Here is a 26,063-nt window from a genome sequence, read left to right on the forward strand (position 1 = left end):
CCAGCTGATACAGATATCCCTCAAAATGAAAAATACATTTCTTTGACATCTCTCAGGCGGCTGTTCAAAGGGGGTGGGTCAAAGCCCCAAACTATGAGAAGAGTTTATGTTTCACTTGCTCAGAAATGCACAAGTCTGTTATCTTGCATCAGTCCAAAGAAAAAGGATTGGGTTGCGTCCGTTTCAACTTCCCGCCTCCGATGAAACGTTACATCGACAGCAAACAGAGTTGGAATTCGGTTCATATAATTACTCCATTAACTGCTTCAGCCATTGCCACAAAGTTTTCTAGCCAATGATCATAAAAAAACATAACACAGAGAAAATGAATCAGCATTATTAAAAAAAGAGAGAAGTGGGAAAGAAGAACTATTCGAGGAGTTTTAATTGAACCAAATGGCCTGATGCATTTCTTTCTTCTAATGGTTTATAGACCTGACAGAGTTTGTGGAGACAAATCTGTTGACCTAATGGATCTTGTATATTAACCTCCAGAACTGATGAGCCGAATCAGAAGGTCAGCACTTGGACACAGGCTCCTCATGTGTCTTTGATTACAGACTCCCACCAAGGGATAGACAGGCAGAGATGTTTAAGCTATCAGGCAATCAGACCGCCGAGAGACGTGAAACTCAAACCAGAAACAGAGGAGGGAAAGGGCTGCCTGGGAACAAAGATGGGGCAAGAGGGTCCTGATGAAGCTCTCAAACAAATGCAAGGCCAGGTAGAGGACTGCTTGTGTGTCCTTCCGTGTTTCTATCAAAAGGGGCAATCAGTGAATGAAAATGGATAAATGACGCAAAGTTAAAGTTTCATCTGTACTTGAATCAGTTGTGGTACGTCGCTGCCATTAAGTACAGCCATCCAGGCTTACATAACTAAATCTTACATAACTAAAAGAAAAACCTGATACAAAAATCAACATCATTACCAAAGAGTGATGATGTCACTACAAAATACAGGCAGTTCCTCTCAACTACAATTTTAGAATGATGGGTTCAATGAAAAAAAAAAAAAAAAAAGAAATCACTTCTTTTGACATAAAGTACATGTGCGTTCATTAAATATGTACAAAAGGCTGTAATTCTGAAAGTAAAATTACATTCAGATGACATCACAAAACTAGGGAGAACATACAAATGCAAAGCAAAAAGACTTTGGCAAAAACAACAAGCTGACAATCAGTGGGAGAAAAGGAAGTAAGCACGAGAGCTGGAAAAAAAACAACAAGGTTATGCGAGGGACAGCGGACCTATAAAAAGAAGCCTACTGTCTAGGTTATCTATAAGGAACCACTTATCACAAGCGACCAGCTCCACATTGTGACTGATGGGCCTCCGCAGACCATGGGTAGCAGCACATTATCTGGTAGACACAGAGCTGCTCTTTAAACACAAAGGCAGAAATATGAAGCATTGTTTCCTCGGTTGACAATCTGTAAAAATATTCTATTTATTTTTGGTCTGAAATAGAAAGGGTGTTTACAGTTTTTTTTTTGTGCCTGCAAACACACAGAGACATTGCTGACCAACATATAAATCAAAGCCAAGATATATTGCATTAGCTTATCACTCCGAGTTATTTTTAAGCAGTTCTAGAATATTGGATTACCAAACCTTAGAACTTCACAGAACACTACAGTGTATACTGGGCAATGGTGCTCAAAGGAAGAGAACAGTTAAACCAACCAAAAAAAAAAATGAACAAACAAAAATTCAGAGCCACTTCCCTCCAAAAATATGGGCTGTAATCTGCTGCAAAAAGCTGTTAAACACTGGCCATGCCGTGTAGTCACACACCCAGCTCTATGTAACACATTCCTCCTCTATTCAAATGTTACACAGAAACATAAAAGCTCCCCTTCTCTACATCTCAATTATTTTTCTCTTATTCAATTTATTTTTTCCAACAAGTAAAAAAAATGTATTTTTAAAAACTAAACACTTTCCATTTATAAGCCATTTGTAGCAGTGACGGCTCCTGACAGATTTACCCGTTCAATGGGTAAATTAATAAGTAACAAGTCAGTTGTCACTATTTGTTTGTTTTTTTTCCTGGTCAACTCACATTTCCAACACCGCATTTAAGCACTAGATGGCAAGATAAAGATTTTCCCTTGAGCCACATTTGCCACATACTAGTAGTTGGTAATCAGTTTACCTTCAAATACCTTTGAACATGGAGAGATATCTGCTTCACCATTAATTAAGACAGGGACTAGATACAAGTTGAAAACATGTATCTGCAATTAGTATTAATTTACAGTTCCTGACTTTATATTAGCATTGATTTCCCATTACAAATAGTTACAATTTCTGTTGTTAATCAAAGCCACCACCAGACTATTTACATTATAAAAGCAGAATTAAGAAATCAGGAGCAGAATAAAGCGAACAAGCCAAGTTTTTCCACTCTTACCAGCTCTGCAAAAATCCTTGTTTATATGATTTCCCTCCCTCCGTATACATTTGTTTTATATTTAAATTTGATCTGGGAGGTCCTGATTGTTTGGTTGGCAATTTATCCTCATTGCTACACCGACTGAAAGGGATTTCTTTCAATGAAACAATTGAGTTACTCCGTACATTCTAGCACGTGGTGGCTACGTTAGCTATTTTCATGTTACGTATGACGAAAGCACGTTGGTGCGAACCCTCCCGGAACTCATAGAGATTGTATTGTAATTCCAGAAATCGGAAAAAAAAAAACAGATTTTACATTAGAGTCAGTGGGGGCAGTTGAGGCGATTTTCAACCCGACCGAAATCGCCCCAAAATCGCACAGGAAGAATCACATGCCGACTCCTGGCCTCCATCATCAACCTCAAAAGTAAAGTTAAGACACAATTAGGCTGCTTCAGACGGACCAAATTAAGATGTGTGGAGGTGCAGGAAATAAAATACTATATATACACAACACTCCATAAATTTACCTTGTGTCAATGAAGCGAGAGTATGTTTAAATATTCTTCATGACATATTTTAGCCCATTCTCACAGGAAAACATGTAGCAGGTATGTTTGTCCACATGGTAAAAACTTGGTGTCACAATTTGTGGCATGAAAGTCATCATGTTGCAGATGCTGAACATCAACATGTTGCCTTCGAAGACTTTAACTTTGTAAGTAAAGTAGTTTGTACTGTGGACCAATGTAGCCATTACACATTCTGTCCTGAGATAGGGTTATATGAGAATAACCTTAGTGAAAAAAAGCTAATAATATGACTACTTAACCACTGTTACTGTCTACAGATACAGGGATAATCAACAACGGAGGTGTCCAAGCTTTTGTGTGATGCAGAGCCGTGTGCTCAAAGTCTTTTTGTTTCCAAGTCAAGCAAATATTACTGCAAGTTTAATTCAAGTATTGCAATGAGGTTAATATAGACAAGAATGTCTTCTAGAGGTCATAGAGCCATTGAAATTCTCCTGTTGGACTGCCGTGTACAAAAAGCCTTTTAATTCCATGCCCACTCCTTGCCATGCTTTTGATAAATACAGTTGAGTTCTCTGGAATAAAACCAAGAAGGTCAATGGAGAGTACAAAAGGGGGAAAACACAGCCAGACTGAGAAAATTAGGGAGGGGGGACGTGTCTCTACAACTCTGATGACATACATCGTGAAAGCTGACCAAAAAAAAAAAAAATAAAAAATGCATGCTCTTCTGTAAAAACTTCCAAAGTAAAACAGGAACTCATGAAGTAGACATGCTTGCACCTCATTTTACTTGAGGGTTTCCTTTCCATCTCAGCGTTACAGGCAACAGAGAGATAGGAGGAGGGGTAAATAACGCTGGAGTGTCTGTCTCGCTTCTCGTTTATACACACAGCGGCCATGTCAAAGCTGCTCTTACACTCAGTGGCAAATGACAAATTTGGATAATGCACACGTACAATCCGACTAAAATAAATAGAGGACATGGAGGCTTAACCTGAGCTAAATCCCGAGGCTGCTGCAGACCTGAGAGTGCGGATTACAACACAGACGCCTTAAACAATGCGCCAAATGTGCATCCTTAAAAGCATGAAATCCTTGAAGCATCAGAGCTGGCTTGTCATTTGCCATTAATATTCCAAGTTGCTTGTGCTTTGGGGGCCAGTGTTGCACTTCTGTGTGCCGCTGTGCCCTAAAACAAACACTTGCAAAGCCCTAAAGGAGCCCACCACTGTGCCTAGCTATTTTTCTAGCTGTGGAATATTCTACGGGAGGATGTCATAACAAAGGAAACAATAAAAGAGGCCACGTTCCTGCACTGCATGGGGCATCCATTACTATAAATAGGAGGAAGGCCATGTCAGAAGCACTCATGCTTTACCGTGAAAACTAAACATTGCGTCTTAAAAAAAAAAAACAAGGGACACCAACCGAACTAGAATTTGGATTAAGTACATAAGACTCTACAACAATGAAATTACTGTAACCTCATCGACAGTACAAGAGAATGACTTCATTAAGAAACCAAAAACAAACTTAATAGGAGCAAAAAAAAATAGAAAAAAGGGGTCACCATGATTTTTTTGAGCATCAGTTATTTATTTATTTTTTTTAAAGGCAGCAACCTTTATGGAGATTTTCTTTGTTGTGCACATCTGACAGGAACCTGAGGTAAAGTATGGCAGTGCACAGGTCTTAGAGGTGTCATACTGTCGCCCCAGAAGCGCCAGCACCTTTCCTCAGGGATGGCCCTGTAATGTCCAGCCACATTGTGTCAGCAGAAGCCACAGCCTGTGGGCACCTTCTCTCAGGTGACATCCCCTATCTGCTGTGGCTCTGTGATGTACTGGCTGCTGAGGCTTTTAATAGTCTTATACTGCTTCTGCATGACATGTGAGCATATAGGCTGACAATTTTCAGGCGGCACAAACACACAGTATAGGGATGATTTGTCTACATAACGTTCATACGCGACTGGTCAAGAAACCGTCTGCACTTCTAAGATGAATAAGGAAGAAAAGCTGAAAACATAATCAGATTAATCCAATGAGGGTTGTCTACAACACATTGTATCATTACACTATTCTAATTAAACATTTCTGTCATCCCCGTGTTGGAGGGTTCAATAAAAATGATGGACATATCCATTAAAAAAGGGACAGCAATGTACAATGTCTGGAAAAAAAGAAAAATTAATTTGATGTCGCAAATTGATTGACGCTCTGAGACTACAACAGAATTACCCTGCAATTTCATCTGTAAAACCTACGGCATGCAGTTCTGGATATAATTGAAAAAAAAAAAGTTCACAAAGAACTGAAGATGTCTAATTGCAGTGGTGTCAACTAATATAAGACGCCACATAAATCTTATTCCTGTCTATGTGTTAGACAATGTGTCAGAGAGCAGCTTAGTGATGCTCCACGAGCAATCAGATGAGTCTTCAGAATCCAGATTCCCTTATTGATACAGCATCGCTTCCTTTATGGTTCATCAGAAAGTGTAACAAACGGAAAAACAACGACGCATCGGAATTAAGATCAACACAGTTTGCGCTTTTGGAGCATGATCGTTTTCTGCCAGTAATAACGCGAGGCTATAAATTTACAACACCGAGCGGCTTTCAAAGAAATGACTCAAACAAAGGAGCCAGAGGAAACGTAATACATTCAACTCTCAACAAATCTCAGAGTGGTCATGTATAATAGCAAGCAAAAACTCTTAACCCTCATTTCATATGTGGGAGAAATGAGGCATACTGTCCCATTATTTTGCTATAAATCATGTTTTGTGGACTGCTGACAGCTTTTTATCAGATCTAACCTTTTCAAGCCTCCATTAAGACCGCTAACATTTTCAACTCTGACACATTTGCCGTTTACGAATCGCACAGCTGATTTGCTTTGGGAGGGGGGCGAGCTGGCATCCAGGCTCCTTTTCACACAGGCTACAAAAATGTGTCTGTTTGGGTGGAATGGGAGGAGAGAAAATAGGAAACGGAAACAAAGTCTAAATCTGTTTCTACAAATATGCCCTTTTAATCTGCTATGCTACCGTAAAAAGTCAATTTCTTGTGTTAAAAATAAATAAATAATTGAAATAAACAAATCTCCAATTTATTCTATTGATTCTTTTTAGCTATGCTAACGATGGAAGGCGATTACGGGCCAAAAACAACATTAAAACTTGAAAGGTTAATAATTAGTGCAGTGTTTCCCACACACAGACTAATTCGTGGCGGTGCGCCACAGATTCAACACCGGCCGCCACATATTGCGTTTCGTTATTATTATTTTTTTTAACGCTATTTAAAAAAAATACTCATATTCATTAAGCTGCATTTCCTTTCCCTGCTCTCCCTCAGTCTCTCTGTCCCTCGCGTCTCTCTCGCATAGCCTACACACACACACAGCCCCTCCCCTCCGTGCTTCCCTGGAAGCTTGCTAGCTTCAGCGTCGCGTTAGATTAGCTCTATAGCTCTGGCTCAACCGAAAGAAAACGGCTGGCGAAATTCACGAAAGGTTGGTATCACGTGCACCTTTATAAAATCACACATTAAAAAGTCCTATAAAAATATTTTATATTTTGAATACAATGTTGTCCCGTCCCGTCCCATAGCAAACACGCGATTACGCCTTCTTTATAAAGTTAAATAGTCGCAAGTTTGTCGTAAAAAATAAATAAAAATAATGTAGTTGGGTTGTCGAGGTCAAAACACTAGCAGCTGTGAATCAAATAAAGTAGTTTTTTTAAACTCTTACACTGAATGTTTGCTGCTTCAATCCAGATGAGTATTGAAAAATATTTTCCGCGATTGAAAGAGAGACGTGTTGAGGATGAGGAGCAGCCTGAACCGGAGGTATCAGTCTGAAACAGCTTAACAGTCCGACCAGTGTAATTAGCTATGTTATTCATTTGTTTACAATGAAGATGTGAAAATCTGCAGATAAGCCGCACCTGTGTCACCCACCGTGACACAGGTGTCACACATCCTTACGTCCCCCATAATTTTCCTTGATGGAGAAATTATCCAGGTTCTTAACTCCCAATGTGACATATCCCAATGTGACATATATGTCACATTACAGATCTCTGACAGTGGGGGGTGGTATTCTGGAAAAAAATTCTGAAATGGGTTCTACGTGGTCTATTTAGTCTGTGTTATAACCCCCTTAATTTTCATTTAAGTAGAAATGGGTCTGGGTTCTTATGGGTTAATACAATAAAGTTTTGTGTGACCAATTATTAACGAAGGAATTATTTTGAAGAATTTTTATTTTTTACCCCCCCCCCCCCGTGGCCCACCACCACACATTGCCTTCACATCTGTGGGAAACACTGGAGTGGACTACAGAAAAGCAATGCTGTGAAACAACTGAAGAATAAGAACAATGAATACAATTGTTAAGCTTGATACATTCAAAAGGAACCACTGCGCCCTTTTTTTTTGGCTGGACTGTAAAAGTAAAGCTAGGTCTGTAAACGCGATTGCCACCGATTTTGTGATTACGTTACATCACTGGTCAGCCAGGTGTTTGTAGGAGTTTTCCCCAATGGCCTTTGCTCTTTTAAAATGTTTTCTGGCAGAGCATGTGTATGTGGGAGGGGCAGAGCTCACACACCCACACATACACACAATAAAAATCCTGTAGAAATAAATCCAGCATTCAAAGGAGGATATAAGATTATCATCATTATGCACTTGTATATACTGAACATCTGTTAAAGATGGAGTTTTTCATTCTTAGATAATGCTGGAAGACCGGGTTTATTCACTTCTTTTTAAAGAAATATTTTTAAATTGTATATTTTTAATACAACGCATGATACATGATTATTTAAAGATCCATCTACAAATACAACCAACAAGTATCAAAGCTAATACAAAGAACTAAATACAAGGTAAAGGAGAAATAAATAAAATAAAATACTTCTGTCAAAATTTACGGGTGGCAAATAATAAAAAAACAAAACTCCTTTTTCAGCCAAAGTACTATTTTTCAAACAATCAAATCAACAAATAATCATATGCACTCTGAACAAAACATATGGTCAGCCAGACAGAAAGACCACTGCAGATCCCCAGCTGCCGCTCGCAGTGCTATGGAAGCAACGTTGCCAACCATAATTGATTTAAGTACTTTATAATCAGAAAGGAACAGTTAAGGTGATACCACACAGGAGTCCATATTTCATTACATGCTGTGCTTAACCTTACCCACTTCTCCTAAAACACACAAGAGGCTCATTATGTGTTTAATATTCACAAGCAGGTGAATAATTTTTATGCAACTCTGATAGTTGGGCGAGATGGATCACTCAATTATCTGAGCATCCGTCAGAGCAGAGGGCTTGCTGGCTCTGGAGCGTCACCAGCTAAGATTGATGGCTGGAACACGCCAATAGCTGCCGCTTCACCGTCTCATCCAGGCAGTGGGCCTGAACACGCCGTCTGATTCTGTCCAAGACTGTTCTTCTCTCTATCTTTTTTTTTTCCATCCTCTCCCTTTTTCCTTGGGAGCATTGTAGGTGAAGCGTCATTACCCCTCACTTCACTGAAGAGGGGTTCATTATGGGGTTAGCGTGTTGGCAAGACTATTGTTTGGATGATAAATGCAGTTGGTGAGGGCTTTGGAGGGAAAATTAGTTATGTTTTTTTCCCCCTTTCTGTCTATAAAAACATGTCCTTACTTCGCAAAGCTTGCGGGCAACTGAAGAACAATTAACACAAGCAATGGGTGAAGCAGCTCAGTTGGAGCAAAGATGGAATTCATGAAAAATAAGCAAATCACTGGAAACGTCAATCAGGGGCAATGAGGTAATTACAAAAACTGGTGTGCAAATCCAAGGCCAATCAAAAACAAAACCAAAGGGCTCAGAGTCAAGGACTGGAATCTGACAGAGGAATGAAGGAATGGACAAATACACTAAAGATCAGCCCTTCGGGGCTAGTCTCAGAAACCGAAACCAACTGAGGAGTGAGGAGAAAGGAATGATGTCACCCCATCACTCTCTTGTCAGCTCCCTCTTTTAGTTTTTAGTTTTTGAGACTACAATGCATAGTTTCTTAAGCCACAGCTTTGCAAACGCATGCAAACATGCGCAGGTGTGCACATAGTTACCTCAGATGATACCGTATAAGGTCTAACAATAACAAAAGGACGCGGCGCACTTTGAAATCTCAGTAGCAAAATGTCAATTGAAATTTAGGCAGGGTCAAAGTCTAACTTTTGGGGAAAAAAATGAAAAACAAATAGATTATGTAGCCTTTTATAGCCCAAATCGCACATTGACTTCTAGACTGAAATATTTATAGAAACGTTTAACCTTTAAGTCATGGCGCTAATCATATGAGATTTCTTCACAGTATTATATTATAAGCTGTACCGAGGTAGTCAGCACGATTACATGCACAGTTAAGTTGATCTATGGTTACAGCTCGACTCGGCCATTTAACTGAACTGCGGCCATGTGCCAGCATACACGCATTGGAGTGAAATCGAATTATTAACCATGTATATCAGAAGCAAGAAAATATTCTATACATTTTCTACCACTTCTAATTTTCTCTGTGAGAGATCACCGTACATGTTAGAGCAGAAAGAGAGTCTGGAAACACTTTAAGTCACAGTAAATTGACACAACGTCTTATTATGCTGATTCTGACTCACGATCTCTGAAGAGTTTAGTCGTCTGACAAAAGAAACAGACAAATACGTGAATGAGAGTAGCTTTGTTCGGCCGGATGATTCATACTTCCACTTTGTTGTGTTTACACAAAAGATGCATAAGATGAAACTACTGAGCACATACACAGCAGCTACGCCCACCCGAATGAGTATCTACACGCAGAAGTGATTTGATCTATAACCGTATTACGTGGATGCGTTCTTTAGATTTTGAGAAGCTCTATTTCATCCATCATATATGGTTTTGGTTGGACTAAGACAACATCTAATTTTTTTTATGTGTGTATGTGATAGAAACAGGCCAACATCATCAAAATCCAGTCTTATTAGATAGTGTGTCGTAATGTTTACCTATATATGTATCCTTTTTTTCTCCCCATTCAGTAACTTTCTTTGAGGCACACTAGCAAAGAAATTCATATGTTAAGTTCAACAATGACTTTTAGTTTTTCACATGAACAACAGGCAAAAATGGCTGTGAGCTTTCTATCTGGAAAAGGGCCAATTCCAAATAAAACTATGACAGTCAAAGAAAATAAAACATAACACCGATTATGAGCATTACCTCATCCTGTATATTTTAGCAGCTCAGTAATATTGGCTGAATCATCTTCATTTACATTTTTTACCTTAAAAAAAATTTAATCAAATAAATAACCCATTCAGATTCAAGACTAGGAAGACTAGACGAGGAAGAACAGTGGTAAATAAACGAAGATGTCTTTTTTTGTGCAGATAAGACATTAATGTTAAAAAGTTTTTTAACAAAATCAAAACTTGAGATTTTCTGGAAAACTTAAAAACTGTTCACTGAAACCGTTGATTTCTAGGTACATTAAAAAAAAAAAACGTCAGCTTTTATTGGAAAACTTTGCCTTTATGATTATCAATCTCTTTGAAAATGAAAAAAAAAATTCATTTGTCAGACTTGGGGGTAAAAGCAGACACATGCTGCATCACAAAAATGTCGGCCTTTTGGGGTCACGACACAGGCGAGAATAAGTGTAACCACCGTTTTACATGGTAAAAAGTGATCAGAAAAGTGAAAAAGGTGATAAAAAGGTAAGTAAGTAAAGGTAAGGTAACAAAAGTAAAAGCTATCTGATACTTACCTAAAGCGCAGAGGAAAAAAAACTTTCAAGCCTACGCCTCTACCTGTATGAAAGCGTTTTTCGTGATAAACAACTTCTCTTTCTGTCTTTTGGTCTCGATGGATCCGGATATTTGATCCTAATCAAGTACAGTAGACACACTAAAAACAAAGACTCGAGAAAACGAGAAAGCTCGACTCGGCCTGTCTTTTGGACGCAGCGTCAACGACCGGGACCTCCTGGCACTCGAGCACAATGTCACAACATGTCAGCTGGCCATCACAGCTGATGAGGATCAGGGCTGCGGTGAGGTACTGTGACCCAGTGCCAAGGGTGGTAGGGATGTTAAAAACATGTGTGAGCGACAACCAATCCTCTACGCGAGTGCCAATACACAAATCTCTCGGATTACGTCAGTTTGGGAGGAAGCCCATGAACCAGAATGTAGAGCTGAATATATTTCTTCCTCTATCAATGTGGGTTACATTGCGTTTCAACTCTTCAACAAATATGCACTTAGAATTGATTGACATCCAACTTACAGGTCCATTGTACCTCCAAAAATCTCTCAATAAGAAAAAAAGCAAGAAACATGAAGTATGTTTTTTTTTTCTTTATGCAACATTGACTCTGACTAGTTGTCATGTCTACAATTAATTCACAAATACACACTATTTTACAACGGTCAGAACACGAAAAGGCCTTTTCCTGTCCGAAAGTTCTCATGAAAACAGATGCTATGCATTAATCACCCATTTCCTAGCTTCCCTTCCAACACAATATGCGCATTCTACAAAACAATCATCACAGGCAAACCACTCAAACAGTAAAGGGCTCCAATAACAGGAGTGGATGTAGTGTAATGTACAGATGTACCATGTGGAAATCATTCTATGCCAGAGAGGAAGTGGCGAGGCTTGTTAGGCAGAGATACAAGTAGCTTTTATAATACTGAGAAAAGTTGAGAGTGTTTTGCGGTCAACAAAAGAAGAAGTTCAAATGAGATGATACAGGTTGTCACATGATGTATGGCTTACTCACAAAGAATTAGTGAATGAGTGGCTTACCTGTTCCAGTAGCTCCAGAACTGTTCATTCAGGTAGGTGCGATGGCTGTGGTCGTCTCCAAAGGAGGCTTTACTCTCAATCCAATGTACAATGTGTCCCTCCACAGCTTTTAATCAAACAAAAATGCACAGCGATGTTCAGAACACTGGTGACAATCGGGCTGTATAAAGAAAATTGCTTTTTTTCCCCCATTCATTTATTTTTTCAATCAGTGGTTGTTGCGTTTTTCGTTTGTTTTGTCGTTTTTAGCTCAGGTCATACCAAAACAAAAGAAGAAGAAAAAAAGAAGAGATCTAGCATCAACATTACACCACTTTGACAAAATGCATAACACTTGACAAAAAGGTGCCTCCAGTTATTTTAGATGAATGCATTCATAATGTAAATACCTACCGATTGGAACCTCCAGGATAATATCAGGAGTTTTGTCATAGCCCATTGTTCTCAGCTGGTTTTCATCTACGGGAGATAAAGTGCAGAGTTTTAACATCTGTTACTTTGAAATGAGTTTTTCTATCAACTGAAAAATACGCAAATGTATGAGGATCAATCATAGAATGCTTTTTCCAAGTTGCTAGTAAAAAACATCAGAGTTCGAGCAGAATACAAAGCAGTAGAGGACAGTGCTTGCCGTAAAACAATTAACTACATCTGCCACATATTTGCTGTCATTGCACAAAAACCAGTTATGCCCTGTTACAGAGCTGCACTTGAGGCTGGAGCTTGGCTATACTACACAAAATATACGGCAAGAGGACAAGGTTGGCATTATAGCTTCCGTAAGCCTAACCCCTGCCTGTGCAGGCTTCAGCCATTGTCCTTGACTTCTGGCATGCTTTGGCTATTATCCCTACAACACCTGACTTCTCCATTAAATCTCTGGCTGACCAGGTCATTCAGTTCCAAGGGCCTGCCTCTTTGTCTCCAGCCAAGCTCAACTAATGGGGCATGGAAGGGAATTGAAGGGAGATGGAGGGTGGCGGTGTCAGTGGTGGTGAGGAGGTAGCGTCAGCCAAGGATGAAGAAAGAGAGCTGAGAGAGGTCAGAGAGGCTGCCAAAGGCCTGTGGTACAGCGTGGCATCCTGGATGTGGTAATGTAGGTGTAGATATGTGTGTGTGTGTGTGTGGCAGGATGTGAACCTCGGTTCACACCCACTGGGATGTTGACATTCTCATGTGGCTCTGATCGCCTTTTTACATCAGCTTTGATTAAAATTAATGGGCCATCCCTGCTGTTGGGTAGCTTATTTCCAATCCATTTATCAGATGGGGTGAGGCTGCTTCAGTGGCCCTCATGCCCCTCGAACTCTGACAGTTTTAGAACAGTTCTCCGTACAGCCCCAAAGAAAGGTCAGCGCTCCATGTCCAAATAAATGATATGGTCTTAATGACAGAGGGAATGACTTTTATCTTTCATCATTCATCTGACCTTGGGGATGGTGATGGGATGAGGTGACGGGAGGAAGGGAGGGTTAAAAATCCCACCCCACAATCTTAAACCTAAACTCTCCAACTTGATTTAATTTGGTTTGAGTAAAGCAATGGTATCAGAGACGCAGATGATTTTAACAGAACAATTTCACAAATAAAGCCCCTGTTTAAAATATTTGAACTAATTACATATTCATAGGTGTAACCACTAAGCTGCTTCTTGTTTGAACACTGGATCCCCAAAAATATCTTCTTATAAAAATAGAAACTGTCAACAGTCCCCTTTGATGGCACCAACATAATAGTCATGTTCATCTTATACACAAGTAAGTACTCTGACCTCTGATCTGTTTTCCATCTTGAAGCCATTTGAAAATTGAGTTGTTAAATCTAATCATTTTCAGGCAACAAATGTTGTGTATTGAGGGAGGATGCGGCTTTTCGGTAACAACGCCTTACTCCTCGTGAAACGAGTGCATAATTATTAGGGTAACAAGTGTATAAATCAGTTCCAATGGACCAAAGAAGAGATTGATTTGACGAGCGAAAATCCAGACGTTGTAAAATACTCGTTTTCAGGCACATGAAGAACAACTGAAACAGCTGAACTCATGAGGCATGTCCACCAGAGTATCGAAACATTTTATTTTGCGATAACAAGGTCACAAAAAAAAGCACACGTAGAACGAAAAGTGAAAAACTGGCAACAAAAGACTTAAGACAAAAGTAAACACATAGCTGGCTGGAACCCTCCAGGTTCTTCTGTGCCGCCATATTCAAGACTTGCAACCTATCTGTAGTTTACAGAAGTCGCTATGCACTACTGCATCCCTAATGGCGATGCAGTGACAACGCACAAGTATTTGCCATGTGCGTGGGCTTCATTGTTCTCGCTGTCGAAGGATAAAGGTCAGCCTGATGATGCTTGCAGGAGATTCACTAATCTTTCGCTTCTGGTGCAGCTTAGGGCATGTAGCTGGATCACTAATAGAAAGAGAGAATCACTTCGAAAAGAGGCCCCAGTAAAGATGGAGGAAAAGTATTGGTATGGGCTGTTATCATTAAGGATACTGAAGCTACACAGATTAGAGGTAGACTGAAAATCAATTCCAAATCATGCAATCACGTCTCAGGTAGTAGCTTTCCTTAGGCAATGGTGTGGACGGTATTCAATAAGACCACAATCTTTGTGCAGAACAATGCTCCATCATATACATTCAAGTACTCCGGAGATTGTCGACCTCCAGAGGGCATTAAATTATGACAGCATTAAGACCTAGCCCACTTCTTCACCTGAATTAAATCCTATTGAGACATAGATAGCCCCTCTCAAACATGAGAATCCCAGTTTGGGGAGACAGTACATCTCTTTGAAGAGCATTTGGGAGGCTGTGGTTGCTGCTTCAGCCAAAATTGATCAGGTCAAGATCAGACTTCGTTGATGGAGGGCTGAGGGCCTTCGCTAAAGACAAGTGTCCTTATACTGGACACTGCTTATTCTTGAAAGCCCAAAAAATGTTATTTAAACGTAATTTTTAGTTACTTCATTGTTACACTTAAAAACTGAAATTAAAGAAGTAAATCGGGATTTTTTTTTATCAACTTGCTTATTATTTTAATGTACAGTAGCCCAGTAGCCCTGTATGTTGTTCACCAACAGTCTTTTCTTTTTCCTTTGATAAACATTCAAATTTGGGATTATAAAACATTTAAAAAAAAAGACTAAAAATACAGCATTTTTACAACAAAAAGAATATGGACAACAGTGAGCATCAAAAAATTTGATTTCCAGGAAAGGACATCCACGGCATCATTCGTGTCCTGGCCACTAGTTACTAAGCTTACCAAAAGGCAACATTTCCATGGTCAAAGTGACTTAAAATTTAAATTACATGAATCTCATCAATTTAAAATGGGAATGTCAAGAGAAGACTTACCAAGAAAGGAAAGATTCCTCTCCTTCAGCTTGTCACGGAGCAGTACCTCATGCTCTTGGCCAATAGCGCTGAGAACAGGGTCAAGGATTCATACATACATACAGTACAGCTACAGTAGTGTTCGATATGTTTACTGGAACGCCACAATGTTTCACCAGAATGCTGACTCAGCTGGGGCAATGACATAAAATCAAAACGGAAGTTGTAAAAAAGAATAAATGAAAAAAAATCCAAAATGTAAAAGAAAATATGCTAGAAGGTAGACTGAGCATGGGCACATTTGACATCGATTCAGAATCTTTTCTCCTCTGTGCGAAGGGCAAGCCATTTTTCATCTTCAACAAAAGCTTGATAAGAGTTTCAGGACAAGTTAAATCTGCTTTAACAACACATCTCAGAATTGCATTCCCAAAACAATAGCCGGTTTGACAAAATGCTCAGAATGTGCTGTGTGCTGTATTGTAGGAGCACAGCTTATTCCCCGAAAATCTTTTGGGAAAAATCCTTTTCTAAATAGATGCCAATTTGAATTTGGATTCACACTCCTTTCTGTCATAGAGAGAGATCTAGTGAATGTCTTAGATGAATTACTTGTTCTTGTCGAGATGAAAGAGAAATGTTCTCATGGCATTACAGTTCACTCAGTGATGAGTCTAATTAATACATTCACACCGTGATTGGCACGTGTGCGGAAAGAGCTATTCCTCTCATGTGTGGATGGAGGTTTCTGAAAGCAAATAGTTGTGGGGCGGTTGTTATGAACTCTTTGGCAGTGTAATAGACCTTCTGTTGACACCGAGAGCACTCCCACAGAATGGTAAAAGGGAGGGGGGGTGAAAAAGGAGGGCAGGATGAGACAGGGTTGACTGGTCGGGAACAGAAAAACACAGTTCCACGACACACAAAAAAGCCTGGACAAACACAATAACACATACACGGTAACATATCATTCAAATGAATGAGTAATTTGAATGAATAAATAAATTATATAGATATATGTAGATATATACAGTGCACAGTGAAAATGAGTACACCCCTGTTGAAAAGTAACATTTTGAACAATATTTTAATACACACACAAGTTATTCCCAAAACGTGCATAGAGTAAGTTTAATACAACATCTGTTCAGCTTACAACAGAAAAGAAAGGTCAATAATATAACTTAAATGACATATTTGTCCATTTTTGTGAAATTATGCTGGTGCAAAAGTGAGTACACCCCTATGTTAAACTCCCTGAGAATGGGCCGTGTTGGCCCGAAATGTCATGAAATGAAAAGGCATTAAAAGGGAGGTCATCGTTGTGCGTTTCATCCTTGCCTTACATTGAAATTTTACATTTTGAGTCTGCACCAGGCTAAAAGAGACGTGTGTGAGATTTGACTGAAATCCTATGGAGAGTATCATGATCTGCTTCAGTAGTCACAGTACATGTTGACAAGCATGTTTCTTTTGGTGAAATTCAGCTTCCTACTGTTGATGGCATCCATACAGCCCCAAACCATGTCACTCCCACTACTATGCTTGACTTTAAGCATGGGGCACTTTTCTTTGTACAAATCACTTTTTACCACCACACAGGCTTGACACCATCGAAAGCAAATTTGTTCATCTTGGTGTCATCAGATCACAGGACATGGTTCCAGCAATCCATATCCTTAGTTTGTTTGTCTCTGATGAGACAATGCTAACAAATTTGCTTTCGATGGTGTCAAGCCTGTGTGGTGGTAAAAAGTGATTTGTACAAAGAAAAGTGCCCCATGCTTAAAGTCAAGCATAGTAGTGGGAGTGACATGGTTTGGGGCTGTATGGATGCCATCAACAGTAGGAAGCTGAATTTCACCAAAAGAAACATGCTTGTCAACATGTACTGTGACTACTGAAGCAGATCATGATACTCTCCATAGGATTTCAGTCAAATCTCACACACGTCTCTTTTAGCCTGGTGCAGACTCAAAATGTAAAATTTCAATGTAAGGCAAGGATGAAACGCACAACGATGACCTCCCTTTTAATGCCTTTTCATTTCATGACATTTCGGGCCAACACGGCCCATTCTCAGGGAGTTTAACATAGGGGTGTACTCACTTTTGCACCAGCATAATTTCACAAAAATGGACAAATATGTCATTTAAGTTATATTATTGACCTTTCTTTTCTGTTGTAAGCTGAACAGATGTTGTATTAAACTTACTCTATGCACGTTTTGGGAATAACTTGTGTGTGTATTAAAATATTGTTCAAAATGTTACTTTTCAACAGGGGTGTACTCATTTTCACTGTGCACTGTATATATATAAAAAATTCACCCACAAAGCTCTGAAATTATTATTTTGTTGGATCATAGAACATAGGATTGCACATACAGTAGAGATGAATTCAGAACAGCCTATCCTTCCCTCCTCTTCCTGCTGCCTCCATCGCCTTCAAGGCCCTGAATCGGTGATAGTGGGGTGGCAGACAGAATGAAACACTTCCTCTGTGAAGCAGAACTTTTATGTCAGGTGAAGCCAGACACATCTCATCCCCCCCTTCAATAGCGCCTCGTCAATTTCAAGCTTAAAATTTTATGGGATAGGATACTGTTTGATGCAGTCTACCAGCGGTCCATAACAGCAGTCATTTATTGTGCACTGAAAAGAGGGGGAAGAAATATTACGGTGTGCCAAAAAGGTGGGTGGGTGGGTGCGAGGGAGGTGTGGGAAACCCATACAGTGCTGGGGAAGGAGAAAATACAGGAGATGGCTGGCAGACTGGCAGGCATGACTGCCGGCTGTCACGTGATCTCATCAGCAAACATGAGCAGCTGAAGGCGTGTGTTAGGCAGTTGCAAGAGTAACATTTACAAACTCCTTATATATGGAAAGGCAGTCTTTAGCCTGGCAAACAGTGGGGCAAAAGTGCAAGTTGATGTAAAAATGTTCAAATATGAAAATTACATATATTTCATAGAAAATAACAATCTAAATAGCAATAAAGTCACTGTCATGTTTTGAATAAACGGAAGAGGTAAAATCCTTACCTGGTAGATATTATTGGCCAATACTTGATCTGGAATTAATGAGGGCTCCTTCAGCATGCTGTTGAGGATTGTTTTGGAAGCTGAGGACAAGACAGAAAAACAAAAGAGGGAGTCATTAAAAAAATAAATAAATGAATAAATAAAAAATAAATGAATCACATAAAGACTGGAAAACTAAAGTCATGAAACATAATGGCTTGTTTCCTATCCAGGAAAATGTAATTAATTAAATCTCTAAATGATGGCAGTATTACATCACATAGTCCAGACATGGAGACAAAAAGCAGCCTGCTCATTCTCATTTACCATGCAAAGGTTAACGCTGTTTTTCTACACTTGTCCATTAGAGAGTCTGTACAGATTTTCAATAGATAAATGTTTCAATCCAGAGCACAGGCACTTTGCGTAGTTTATCTGTTGTGAACGCTGACTACTCTGCATCTCTCATCCCCATCCTTGCAATACTAACATTATAAATCAGAAAGAAAAACCGGCTGGATTGACTCGCTGTAACTGCAACGGCACAAAAAGGAAATTCCTTAAATCATTTCTTAAAAAGATTTGGATTAAATGGATTGTATCATTGTGTGACGAAATGGTTGAGATGTGCCATTTTAGTGATATATACACACACGTGCTCCTGACAGACTTGCAGCATTACAGACAATACTGTTTCTATTCACATTTCAGGCATGGATGGTGCCTATCCCAACACTATAGAGATGCTCGAGCTTATCTGGAAATGCAAAGAATATATGACCTTTAAAGACAGGAGAATTTATGTGAAATTATTATTATTATTATTTTTTATTTTTTTTTTAAATCCCTAAATAAGGATCCACAGATCTGGATCATTAATGCTCTGTTGAAATAATTTAAAAAAACAAGAAAGACATTCAGACAGTTTTTTTTTCTGTTTCTTCCTATTCTCACCCACAGACTTCTTTTATCTTTTACTTGTTGAGAAAACCACCACAGAGAAGACAAACAGTTCTGTGATCCCTCATCTGCCTTTCGATGAAATAAAAAAAGTAGGGAGGGTGGAAGAAGAACAAAGCCCATTCAGCACGCTTCTCTCTCTCTCTCTCTCTCTCTCCTGTTTCTTTTGTGTCTTTGTCTCTATCTTTCTCTGCCACATTTTTTTTTTCCCCCTTTCCTTTTGCAAACTGCTTTTTTCGTTCGGTCTCTTCAAGCCACAGTGCTCCCCCAGCCCACCCCATAACCCCGCGCTCGCTCTTAGGGCTGCGAGGCACAAGACTGTGTTTTATTTCGCTGCTCATTTTTCTCAGAGATTGGTACCTTCACACTCAGATCCATACCATGCTCCTGTGCAGAGCAGGCGGCAGAGAAGAAAGAGGGTTATATTTTCCCCTTGAGTTAGGACACCTCATGACAAATGATAATGTATAATCAATAAAGTGGGAAATATGAGGCAGCAAACTTTATGAAGCCAAGAGACATATTACTCCCCAACAACACTGGTTTCCCTTAACAAAGTCACTACTCGACTGTGCCTAATAATCTGAAGGAAAATCAAAGGACCCGCAACCACATCAGCAATATTGGCAACTTATTCCACTTTAATGGCATTTTGATTGATTTTTTTCCCTCTTCCTAATGGTCGTTTTATAGATTTGACGCTGCTTCTGCAAAACAGTAGCGTGTAATAAACCTCCCTGAAGGCAAACGTTAGCCATTAAAGCTCTTGTCTTACTAGCACTCATAATTGGAGGCTGACCACCACCACATTTTGGTCTGTCACATAGCCCACACTTCTAAAACTGGACGTGTATCTCCGCTGTTACTAAAGCTCTTTGATCTTTTTGGTAGATGGCCATAATAAGTGATAGGATGCCATTTTCCTGCTATTTCTGAGCGATGGGGTTAAAAATAGCCATAAAGCGGTGACCTTGGCGCTGACATTGTGGAATTTCAGCCAAGCATTGACCTGATGAAAATGGAAGGCCAGGCTGTTAATAAATCAGGATGCTTTTAAAATGAGTTTACCCTAATGCTCATTCATCACGGGCTGTAATGCCATTTGCAGGCCCAGGATTCGCTGCTGTGCACAAACACAGCAGTAAATAACAACAGGGCCCTTGCTTCCTTCGCATCGTTGCAGCCTCCAACATCAGCATACATTTATTAAAGACGCCCCCGCCTTGCGCAGCAGAACACATCCATGACACTCTAAGCTCTTTTTTGCCACACACACATGCACCTGAGCACATACACACACAAGGCTCCCTTTTTAAATACAACCACTCAAGGCAGACACAGGCGCACACATAAAACCTGTGCATGAAAATAAAAAGCATAATCTGAAGAACACCAGACACAGAGAACAAAGCCCTGCAGCACAACTTTGCACCTTGTAAACATTCACCAAATTTACTGTAATTGTCCCATGTTGGTATAAATTCTTACTAAGGCACCATATCACACCGTCAACATCTGAACAGAAAGAACAGAGAGGAGCAGCATAATAGATGTGAAATGCTACGCCTCCATTGGGATTTGCTAAAGAAAACAACCAGTGTAAACAAATCACAAGCCTGTTTTCATATGCAACTCCAAAACGAGATAAGCTATATACAGCAAGGTAACAGTCACACAACCTTGGCTCGAGTTTTCTTTGCTTACTTGCATCATTTGTAACTTCCCATCTTCTCTCTGAAAAAGTCATTATCTCGAAAGCAAAAAATATTGAGAAACCTCATTAAATAGCAACATTTGTTGAGGGAGGGCCGTAATAAACAATAATGGATGACAATTGTTATTGCCCCTGACACTGATGAGCTCCTCTGCAAGTTTGTTTATTAATTAAAAAACCCACTTCTTTCCACGGGTGGGGGCCAGTTACCCATTTCCTCCATATACCCACACCCCCCACCCTCTACGCTCCCCATGCGCAAGCCATTGAGCTGTGGAGGGGCACTCGTTCATCAAACTTCATGGAGCAAGGGAGAGACAGGTCCTGATAATGTGCGCCGCTAAAGCTGATTTTCCATGATGAATCTCGGAGCATATAAATTGGCTAATATCTGAAAACATTTACAGATACTAGAGGAATTGACTACTTGTGGGACATGATGGATGAGGCTCTCCAACACTGGCCGACAGCTCTGCAAATCTCTGCGGATGCCTAAAGCCCTCATTTGATTTTCCAATTTACTCCTTTTAAATTTATCCTCCTGCACAGAAAAAAAAAAAAAAAAAAAAAAAAAATCAGAGGATGGGAGAGAGTAGAAGAGAGGGAGGGAAAAAATGTGTTTTTTTTCTTTTAACTATCTGTGGTGGTGTGTGGGTGCTAGTTGATGATATGAGGTAGTATCTCTTGTGCAGGAGGAGCCCAGTCCCTGAAGAGGTTACTGGGGCAGAACTGATCTGCTTCAACCTGATTCTTCCTGATAGCGGTGAGATGAGACTATTTCAGTGTGTGTGTTTGTGTGTCCATGTCTGCGTGTGTGTTTAGCTACAGTAATAGTAGACCTAGGGAGCTCTGCTATGGAGAGAGGCTTCCCAGGTCAGGCCATTAGAGTGTGGCAGTGGCTGACTAGAGCTCCTCTGCTGAAAAGGAGTAATTAGTATACTTGTCAAGTGAAGTGCTACGGTGCTGCTTACCTCCCTCGCACCCACCCTTTTCATACATACACACACACACACACACATATACGCAGCAACACTCGTGTCGTCTTTGCCTCCTTACTCCCTCCATCCTTGCTAATGAAGAGCCCTTGCTCTCATTATTTGAAAAAAAGGCTGCATATACACAAACACCAGCTCCACACAGTGGAGAGGTGTGAGAGGGAAAAGAGGAGCACTTGGAAGACAAAAAAGGATGAACAATAGCAATCATCGAGGATACTTAGAGATTTTACTGGATAGAGCATAATACAATATTCAGTTATCAACACGTTTTATCTGCAAAACACTAAAGCTATTATGAATTCTGTCAAAGAACCCAAGGATCATAGTAGATACTAAAATTCTCACAGTGTTAACATCAAACACAGGACATTTATAACCTTACGTACAAGGCTTCTGTAAAGGAATGTGACAATAAATCTTAAGGGCGGTCGAATCACATAGTTACAAAACATGGAGTAGCAATCTAATCTGGAGCTGGGCCTTGGGAAAATGGAAAAGGTCAAATAGCTAGCAAAATTGCCTCCTCAAAAAAAGTACGTCTAAATCTAGAGGCACATCAACTCCTGTCAAAGGAGGAATAGAAAGAAAGATGAAGCGATAGCAGGAGGGGAAAAAGACAGAGCATGAGCTCCCCCAGTGTGCCTGTTGGCGACTTCAAAAAGGTATCTACTGACACAGAGTTGGAATGACATCCAGAAGTTTGCTGTGTATTTATATCATGTACAGAACTAAATAAGCAGAGACATTATCTGCCTTCAAAAAATGCAACACTTTAATGACATATGTCCACATCAAGCATTGTTCCGTTAAGTTGTAGAATTTTGTTAAGCACAAATCTATGAATTATGTCACTGTATAGCTTACCAGCTTAACTGAGTTTAGGCTCTACTTTTCAACCGTCATTTCTAAATATCGATCAAATGTCAAACACTAAAAGTGTGAAAATTATGAATCATATTTCAACAAACGTGAAGGTCTGTACACATTTGTATTAAGTTTAATTCAGTTAAATTCAACTTGACCCTAATTATATTACTGAAAAGTATTTTCAGCCAAAATTAATAAAGGTCAACAATATGCACATGTTTGCACAAACAGTTAGAAGACTAAATCTGTCAAAGTTGTAAAAAAATAAAAATAAAAAGCAAAAAATATATATTACAAAAGACTTTAACCAAACACTTCCCTGTCAAAGTTGGTGTGATGAAACCATCGCATTTTACCGTTAGCGCTGCCATATGCAGAACCTGATTCGAGAAGGAAGCTGTATAAAGATGTACGTTTCTGTTGAAGCTGAAGATCGACTGGAACGCCAACGTGAAATCAGAAAATATTTTGAATACTTTTTATTCAGTATTTATAGATAAGAGGTTTCTGTCCACATCCATGTTGAGCAATTCAATAATTTCATCCCAGAAATGTAAAATAAAAAGATTTTTCCATTATTATTCATGATCCTGATTTCAAGCTATTTCTACAGGAACTTATAACAAGTTATTTTAAATAAAAACATACCGATGGTCCCAATTTAGGACATGTTATTGTGGACAAAAATATAGCGATCCTGAGAGCAATATTAGCATATATGCTGAGGGTGTCTCAACTGGCTGCACATGCGACCTTTCCTCCCCAGCTGCCCAGTCTGTTTTCATGAGGCAAGGGGCATTATGGATGTTGATATTGTATTCAATATGCCATAAAAGCGCTTTGAATGTATTGATTCCTTTACAAGCGCCTCCAGATAGTCTTCCTTTTTGCTTGACTGATACTCTCTCCAATACTTGAGCTGTAAGAAGAAGGGGAGTCAGCTTGTTGGTGGTGTCATCAAGTTTAGGTGTGGTGGCGTGTGTAGCTCGTGGGAAGGAGGGCAGGGTGGGGGAGTAACAACAAGCTAGCAAAACAAAACAAGGAAGGTACAGAAAACAATTTAAAACTCTGTATTGATCCAACACTGGTGATTGTACATATATTCCATAGTCCCAGAGGCCCCATTCCTGTGTCTCTTAAATGCAGGGGGAAAGAGTAGTGGAATAAAAAAAAAAAGCATTGGTGCTCGGCAAAGGCAAGCCGCTAACCAAGTTGGGGGTAATGTCCCCTATATACAAGTCTATTGATCTTTGCAGTGCGCCTGCTTGCCCTCCCCTTAGAGTTTGTCTAAAATACAACAAATACACACACACACTCACACTCACACACACCCACAGTGGAACATGGTCTGGGGGGGGGGGCATGACAGATATGTCTGCCAATAGCACTGAACCAACCTGTTAGCTAATCACCAACAAAGACAATTATCCTCGCATTGTTTCATGGTGAAAACACATTACTGGAGCTTAATATACACACAGGGAGAGTCAACGATTTGACCACAGCCCATGTGGCGAGCAATTCAAGTGTAAAGGCCGAACAGGACACGGGGAGATTGAAGAGAGGCTCAGTCAAAACAGAAGTCACCCTCACAGCCACTGAATCCACAGACTGCGACAGTGGGACGGGTTATGGAACGTTGTCATAAATATTTGGAAAAGTTTCACATTCCCGTTGCTGGCAACAATCAGACTACCAGGTCAAACAATTCTGATATAAATCATAGAATTTTTTTTTTTTTTTCTTAAATCACCCATGTGTCGTCATGCTGATTCGAATCTCAGATTATCCTGTAAACCCCATCTCATCTCTGTGAATTAGCTTTTTACAGGAAGAACCACAACCATGGCTCTACAACCATGCTGATATTAAACAACAATAATCCAGGAAGTTTCATCAGCTTCAAACTTATTCCAATAAAAAACAATATTATATATATATATATATATATATATATATATATTATATGTATAATATTAAAGCACGTTTTCACTGTATGGAGATGGACAGATGCAGCATGCTATTATGTGAGACAGAGTACCTCTCCTGGATGAATGCCCTGTTCTACAAGCTGCTCAGACTAGTATTTTGACAGGCAGTGGATAACGGTGGGTCCAAAGCAATAACATCTTTGACTTTGACAAATGGCTGTGCTGTAGCGAAGTTGAAAATAACACACATCCACTTTAATCTCTTTCTTGATTAAATTGGAAGCACGTCTTTTTGACATCATGCGATTGACTCTCAAAGTACTGACTACTTCACAGACACACACACACCTGGACTTCAGGATAAAATTACTGAAATAATATGAATGGATGTTCAAACAAGATACTAAGAGTCCCCGATGGAAAAGGGAGGAAAAAAAAAAAAAAAAGAGCAACGTTTTCTTTTAATATCAATTTATAGGAGTCGCATCCAAAAAAGAAAAATTGTGAATAATAGTAATCTTGCCTCAAAAATTTGCACAAAACGGAATGACGAATAGTAAACGGATACTAAGCAGAATGTGCATGGTCATAATTCACACAATTTCTGTAAAATCACTTGAAGCAATTCTGTGCTCCTATAGAGTGTACATCAGTACTACCTAGGAATGGTTTGCTTTTTCTGCCAGTTTTCCTCAACTTGATTTCCTACATGGACCCCATAGGTAGAGAGAAGGAGAAGGGGTTGTGGGAAAAAGAAGAAAGGGTAAGGAATAGATTAATGCATTGGGGCACGAAGTGGGGTGAGGGAAGGAATCAGGGGTGTTATAAATAACACTGATGAGGCCAGCTAGCATTGATCCACACTGCAGTTGAGAGGTGGGTGGTCCTCCTAGGACCTAACTGCCAATCATGTGCCCTCGGATGCAGCCACTACTATTTGTTGTCTGTCTCTCATTAGGGTTGGACGGGCAGAAAATACAGCAACTAGACTCAAGTTCTGCACTCAAACCAAAAGAGATTCATTGGACAAAATGCTACAATTAAGAATGATCTGGAGAGCGATGGAGTGATGAATGGCGAAGTGTTACTCACGCATTTCACCATCCATGTCTTGAAGGAACCTGTCCAGGATAATGCGAGCCATGAGAGCAGGAGACACATCCACCTTTTAAATAGATTGAACAACACAAAAAAGAGAATTTGCCCACATAAGAAAAAGGGGCTATCATGTCAATGAGACCTGACACAACTTCAAAAACAATGGTTGTTTTTACATAAAGATCCATCATATTTACAAACCTTATTTTACACTAAATCTCACATATCCAGTTGAAAGAAGCATATTCTAAACAGCGTTAGAATTTCAGAATTAGAATTTCGGCCTTGAAATTACTCTGTCAGCTGACGTTTAGCTGATGTCCCATGGATAATCATGATCTTAA

General features: G+C 39.6%; 1 protein-coding gene across 1 annotated transcript in view; it reads right to left on the minus strand.

Annotated features, from left to right (window-relative positions):
* Positions 1 to 26,063, minus strand: part of cdin1 (CDAN1 interacting nuclease 1) — a 59,403-nt gene that overhangs the window by 18,876 nt on the left and 14,464 nt on the right. Inside the window, exons 6-11 of the mRNA XM_075447719.1 lie at positions 25,714 to 25,786; positions 18,173 to 18,252; positions 17,734 to 17,783; positions 15,151 to 15,218; positions 12,176 to 12,241; positions 11,783 to 11,888 (exon numbers count right to left, since the gene is read on the minus strand). Coding sequence (XP_075303834.1) covers positions 11,783 to 11,888; positions 12,176 to 12,241; positions 15,151 to 15,218; positions 17,734 to 17,783; positions 18,173 to 18,252; positions 25,714 to 25,786 — 443 coding nt within the window. The remainder of the gene's footprint in view (positions 1 to 11,782; positions 11,889 to 12,175; positions 12,242 to 15,150; positions 15,219 to 17,733; positions 17,784 to 18,172; positions 18,253 to 25,713; positions 25,787 to 26,063) is intronic.

Source organism: Odontesthes bonariensis, chromosome 17 (genome assembly GCF_027942865.1).
Source record: "Odontesthes bonariensis isolate fOdoBon6 chromosome 17, fOdoBon6.hap1, whole genome shotgun sequence".
NCBI classification, from domain to species: domain Eukaryota; kingdom Metazoa; phylum Chordata; class Actinopteri; order Atheriniformes; family Atherinopsidae; genus Odontesthes; species Odontesthes bonariensis.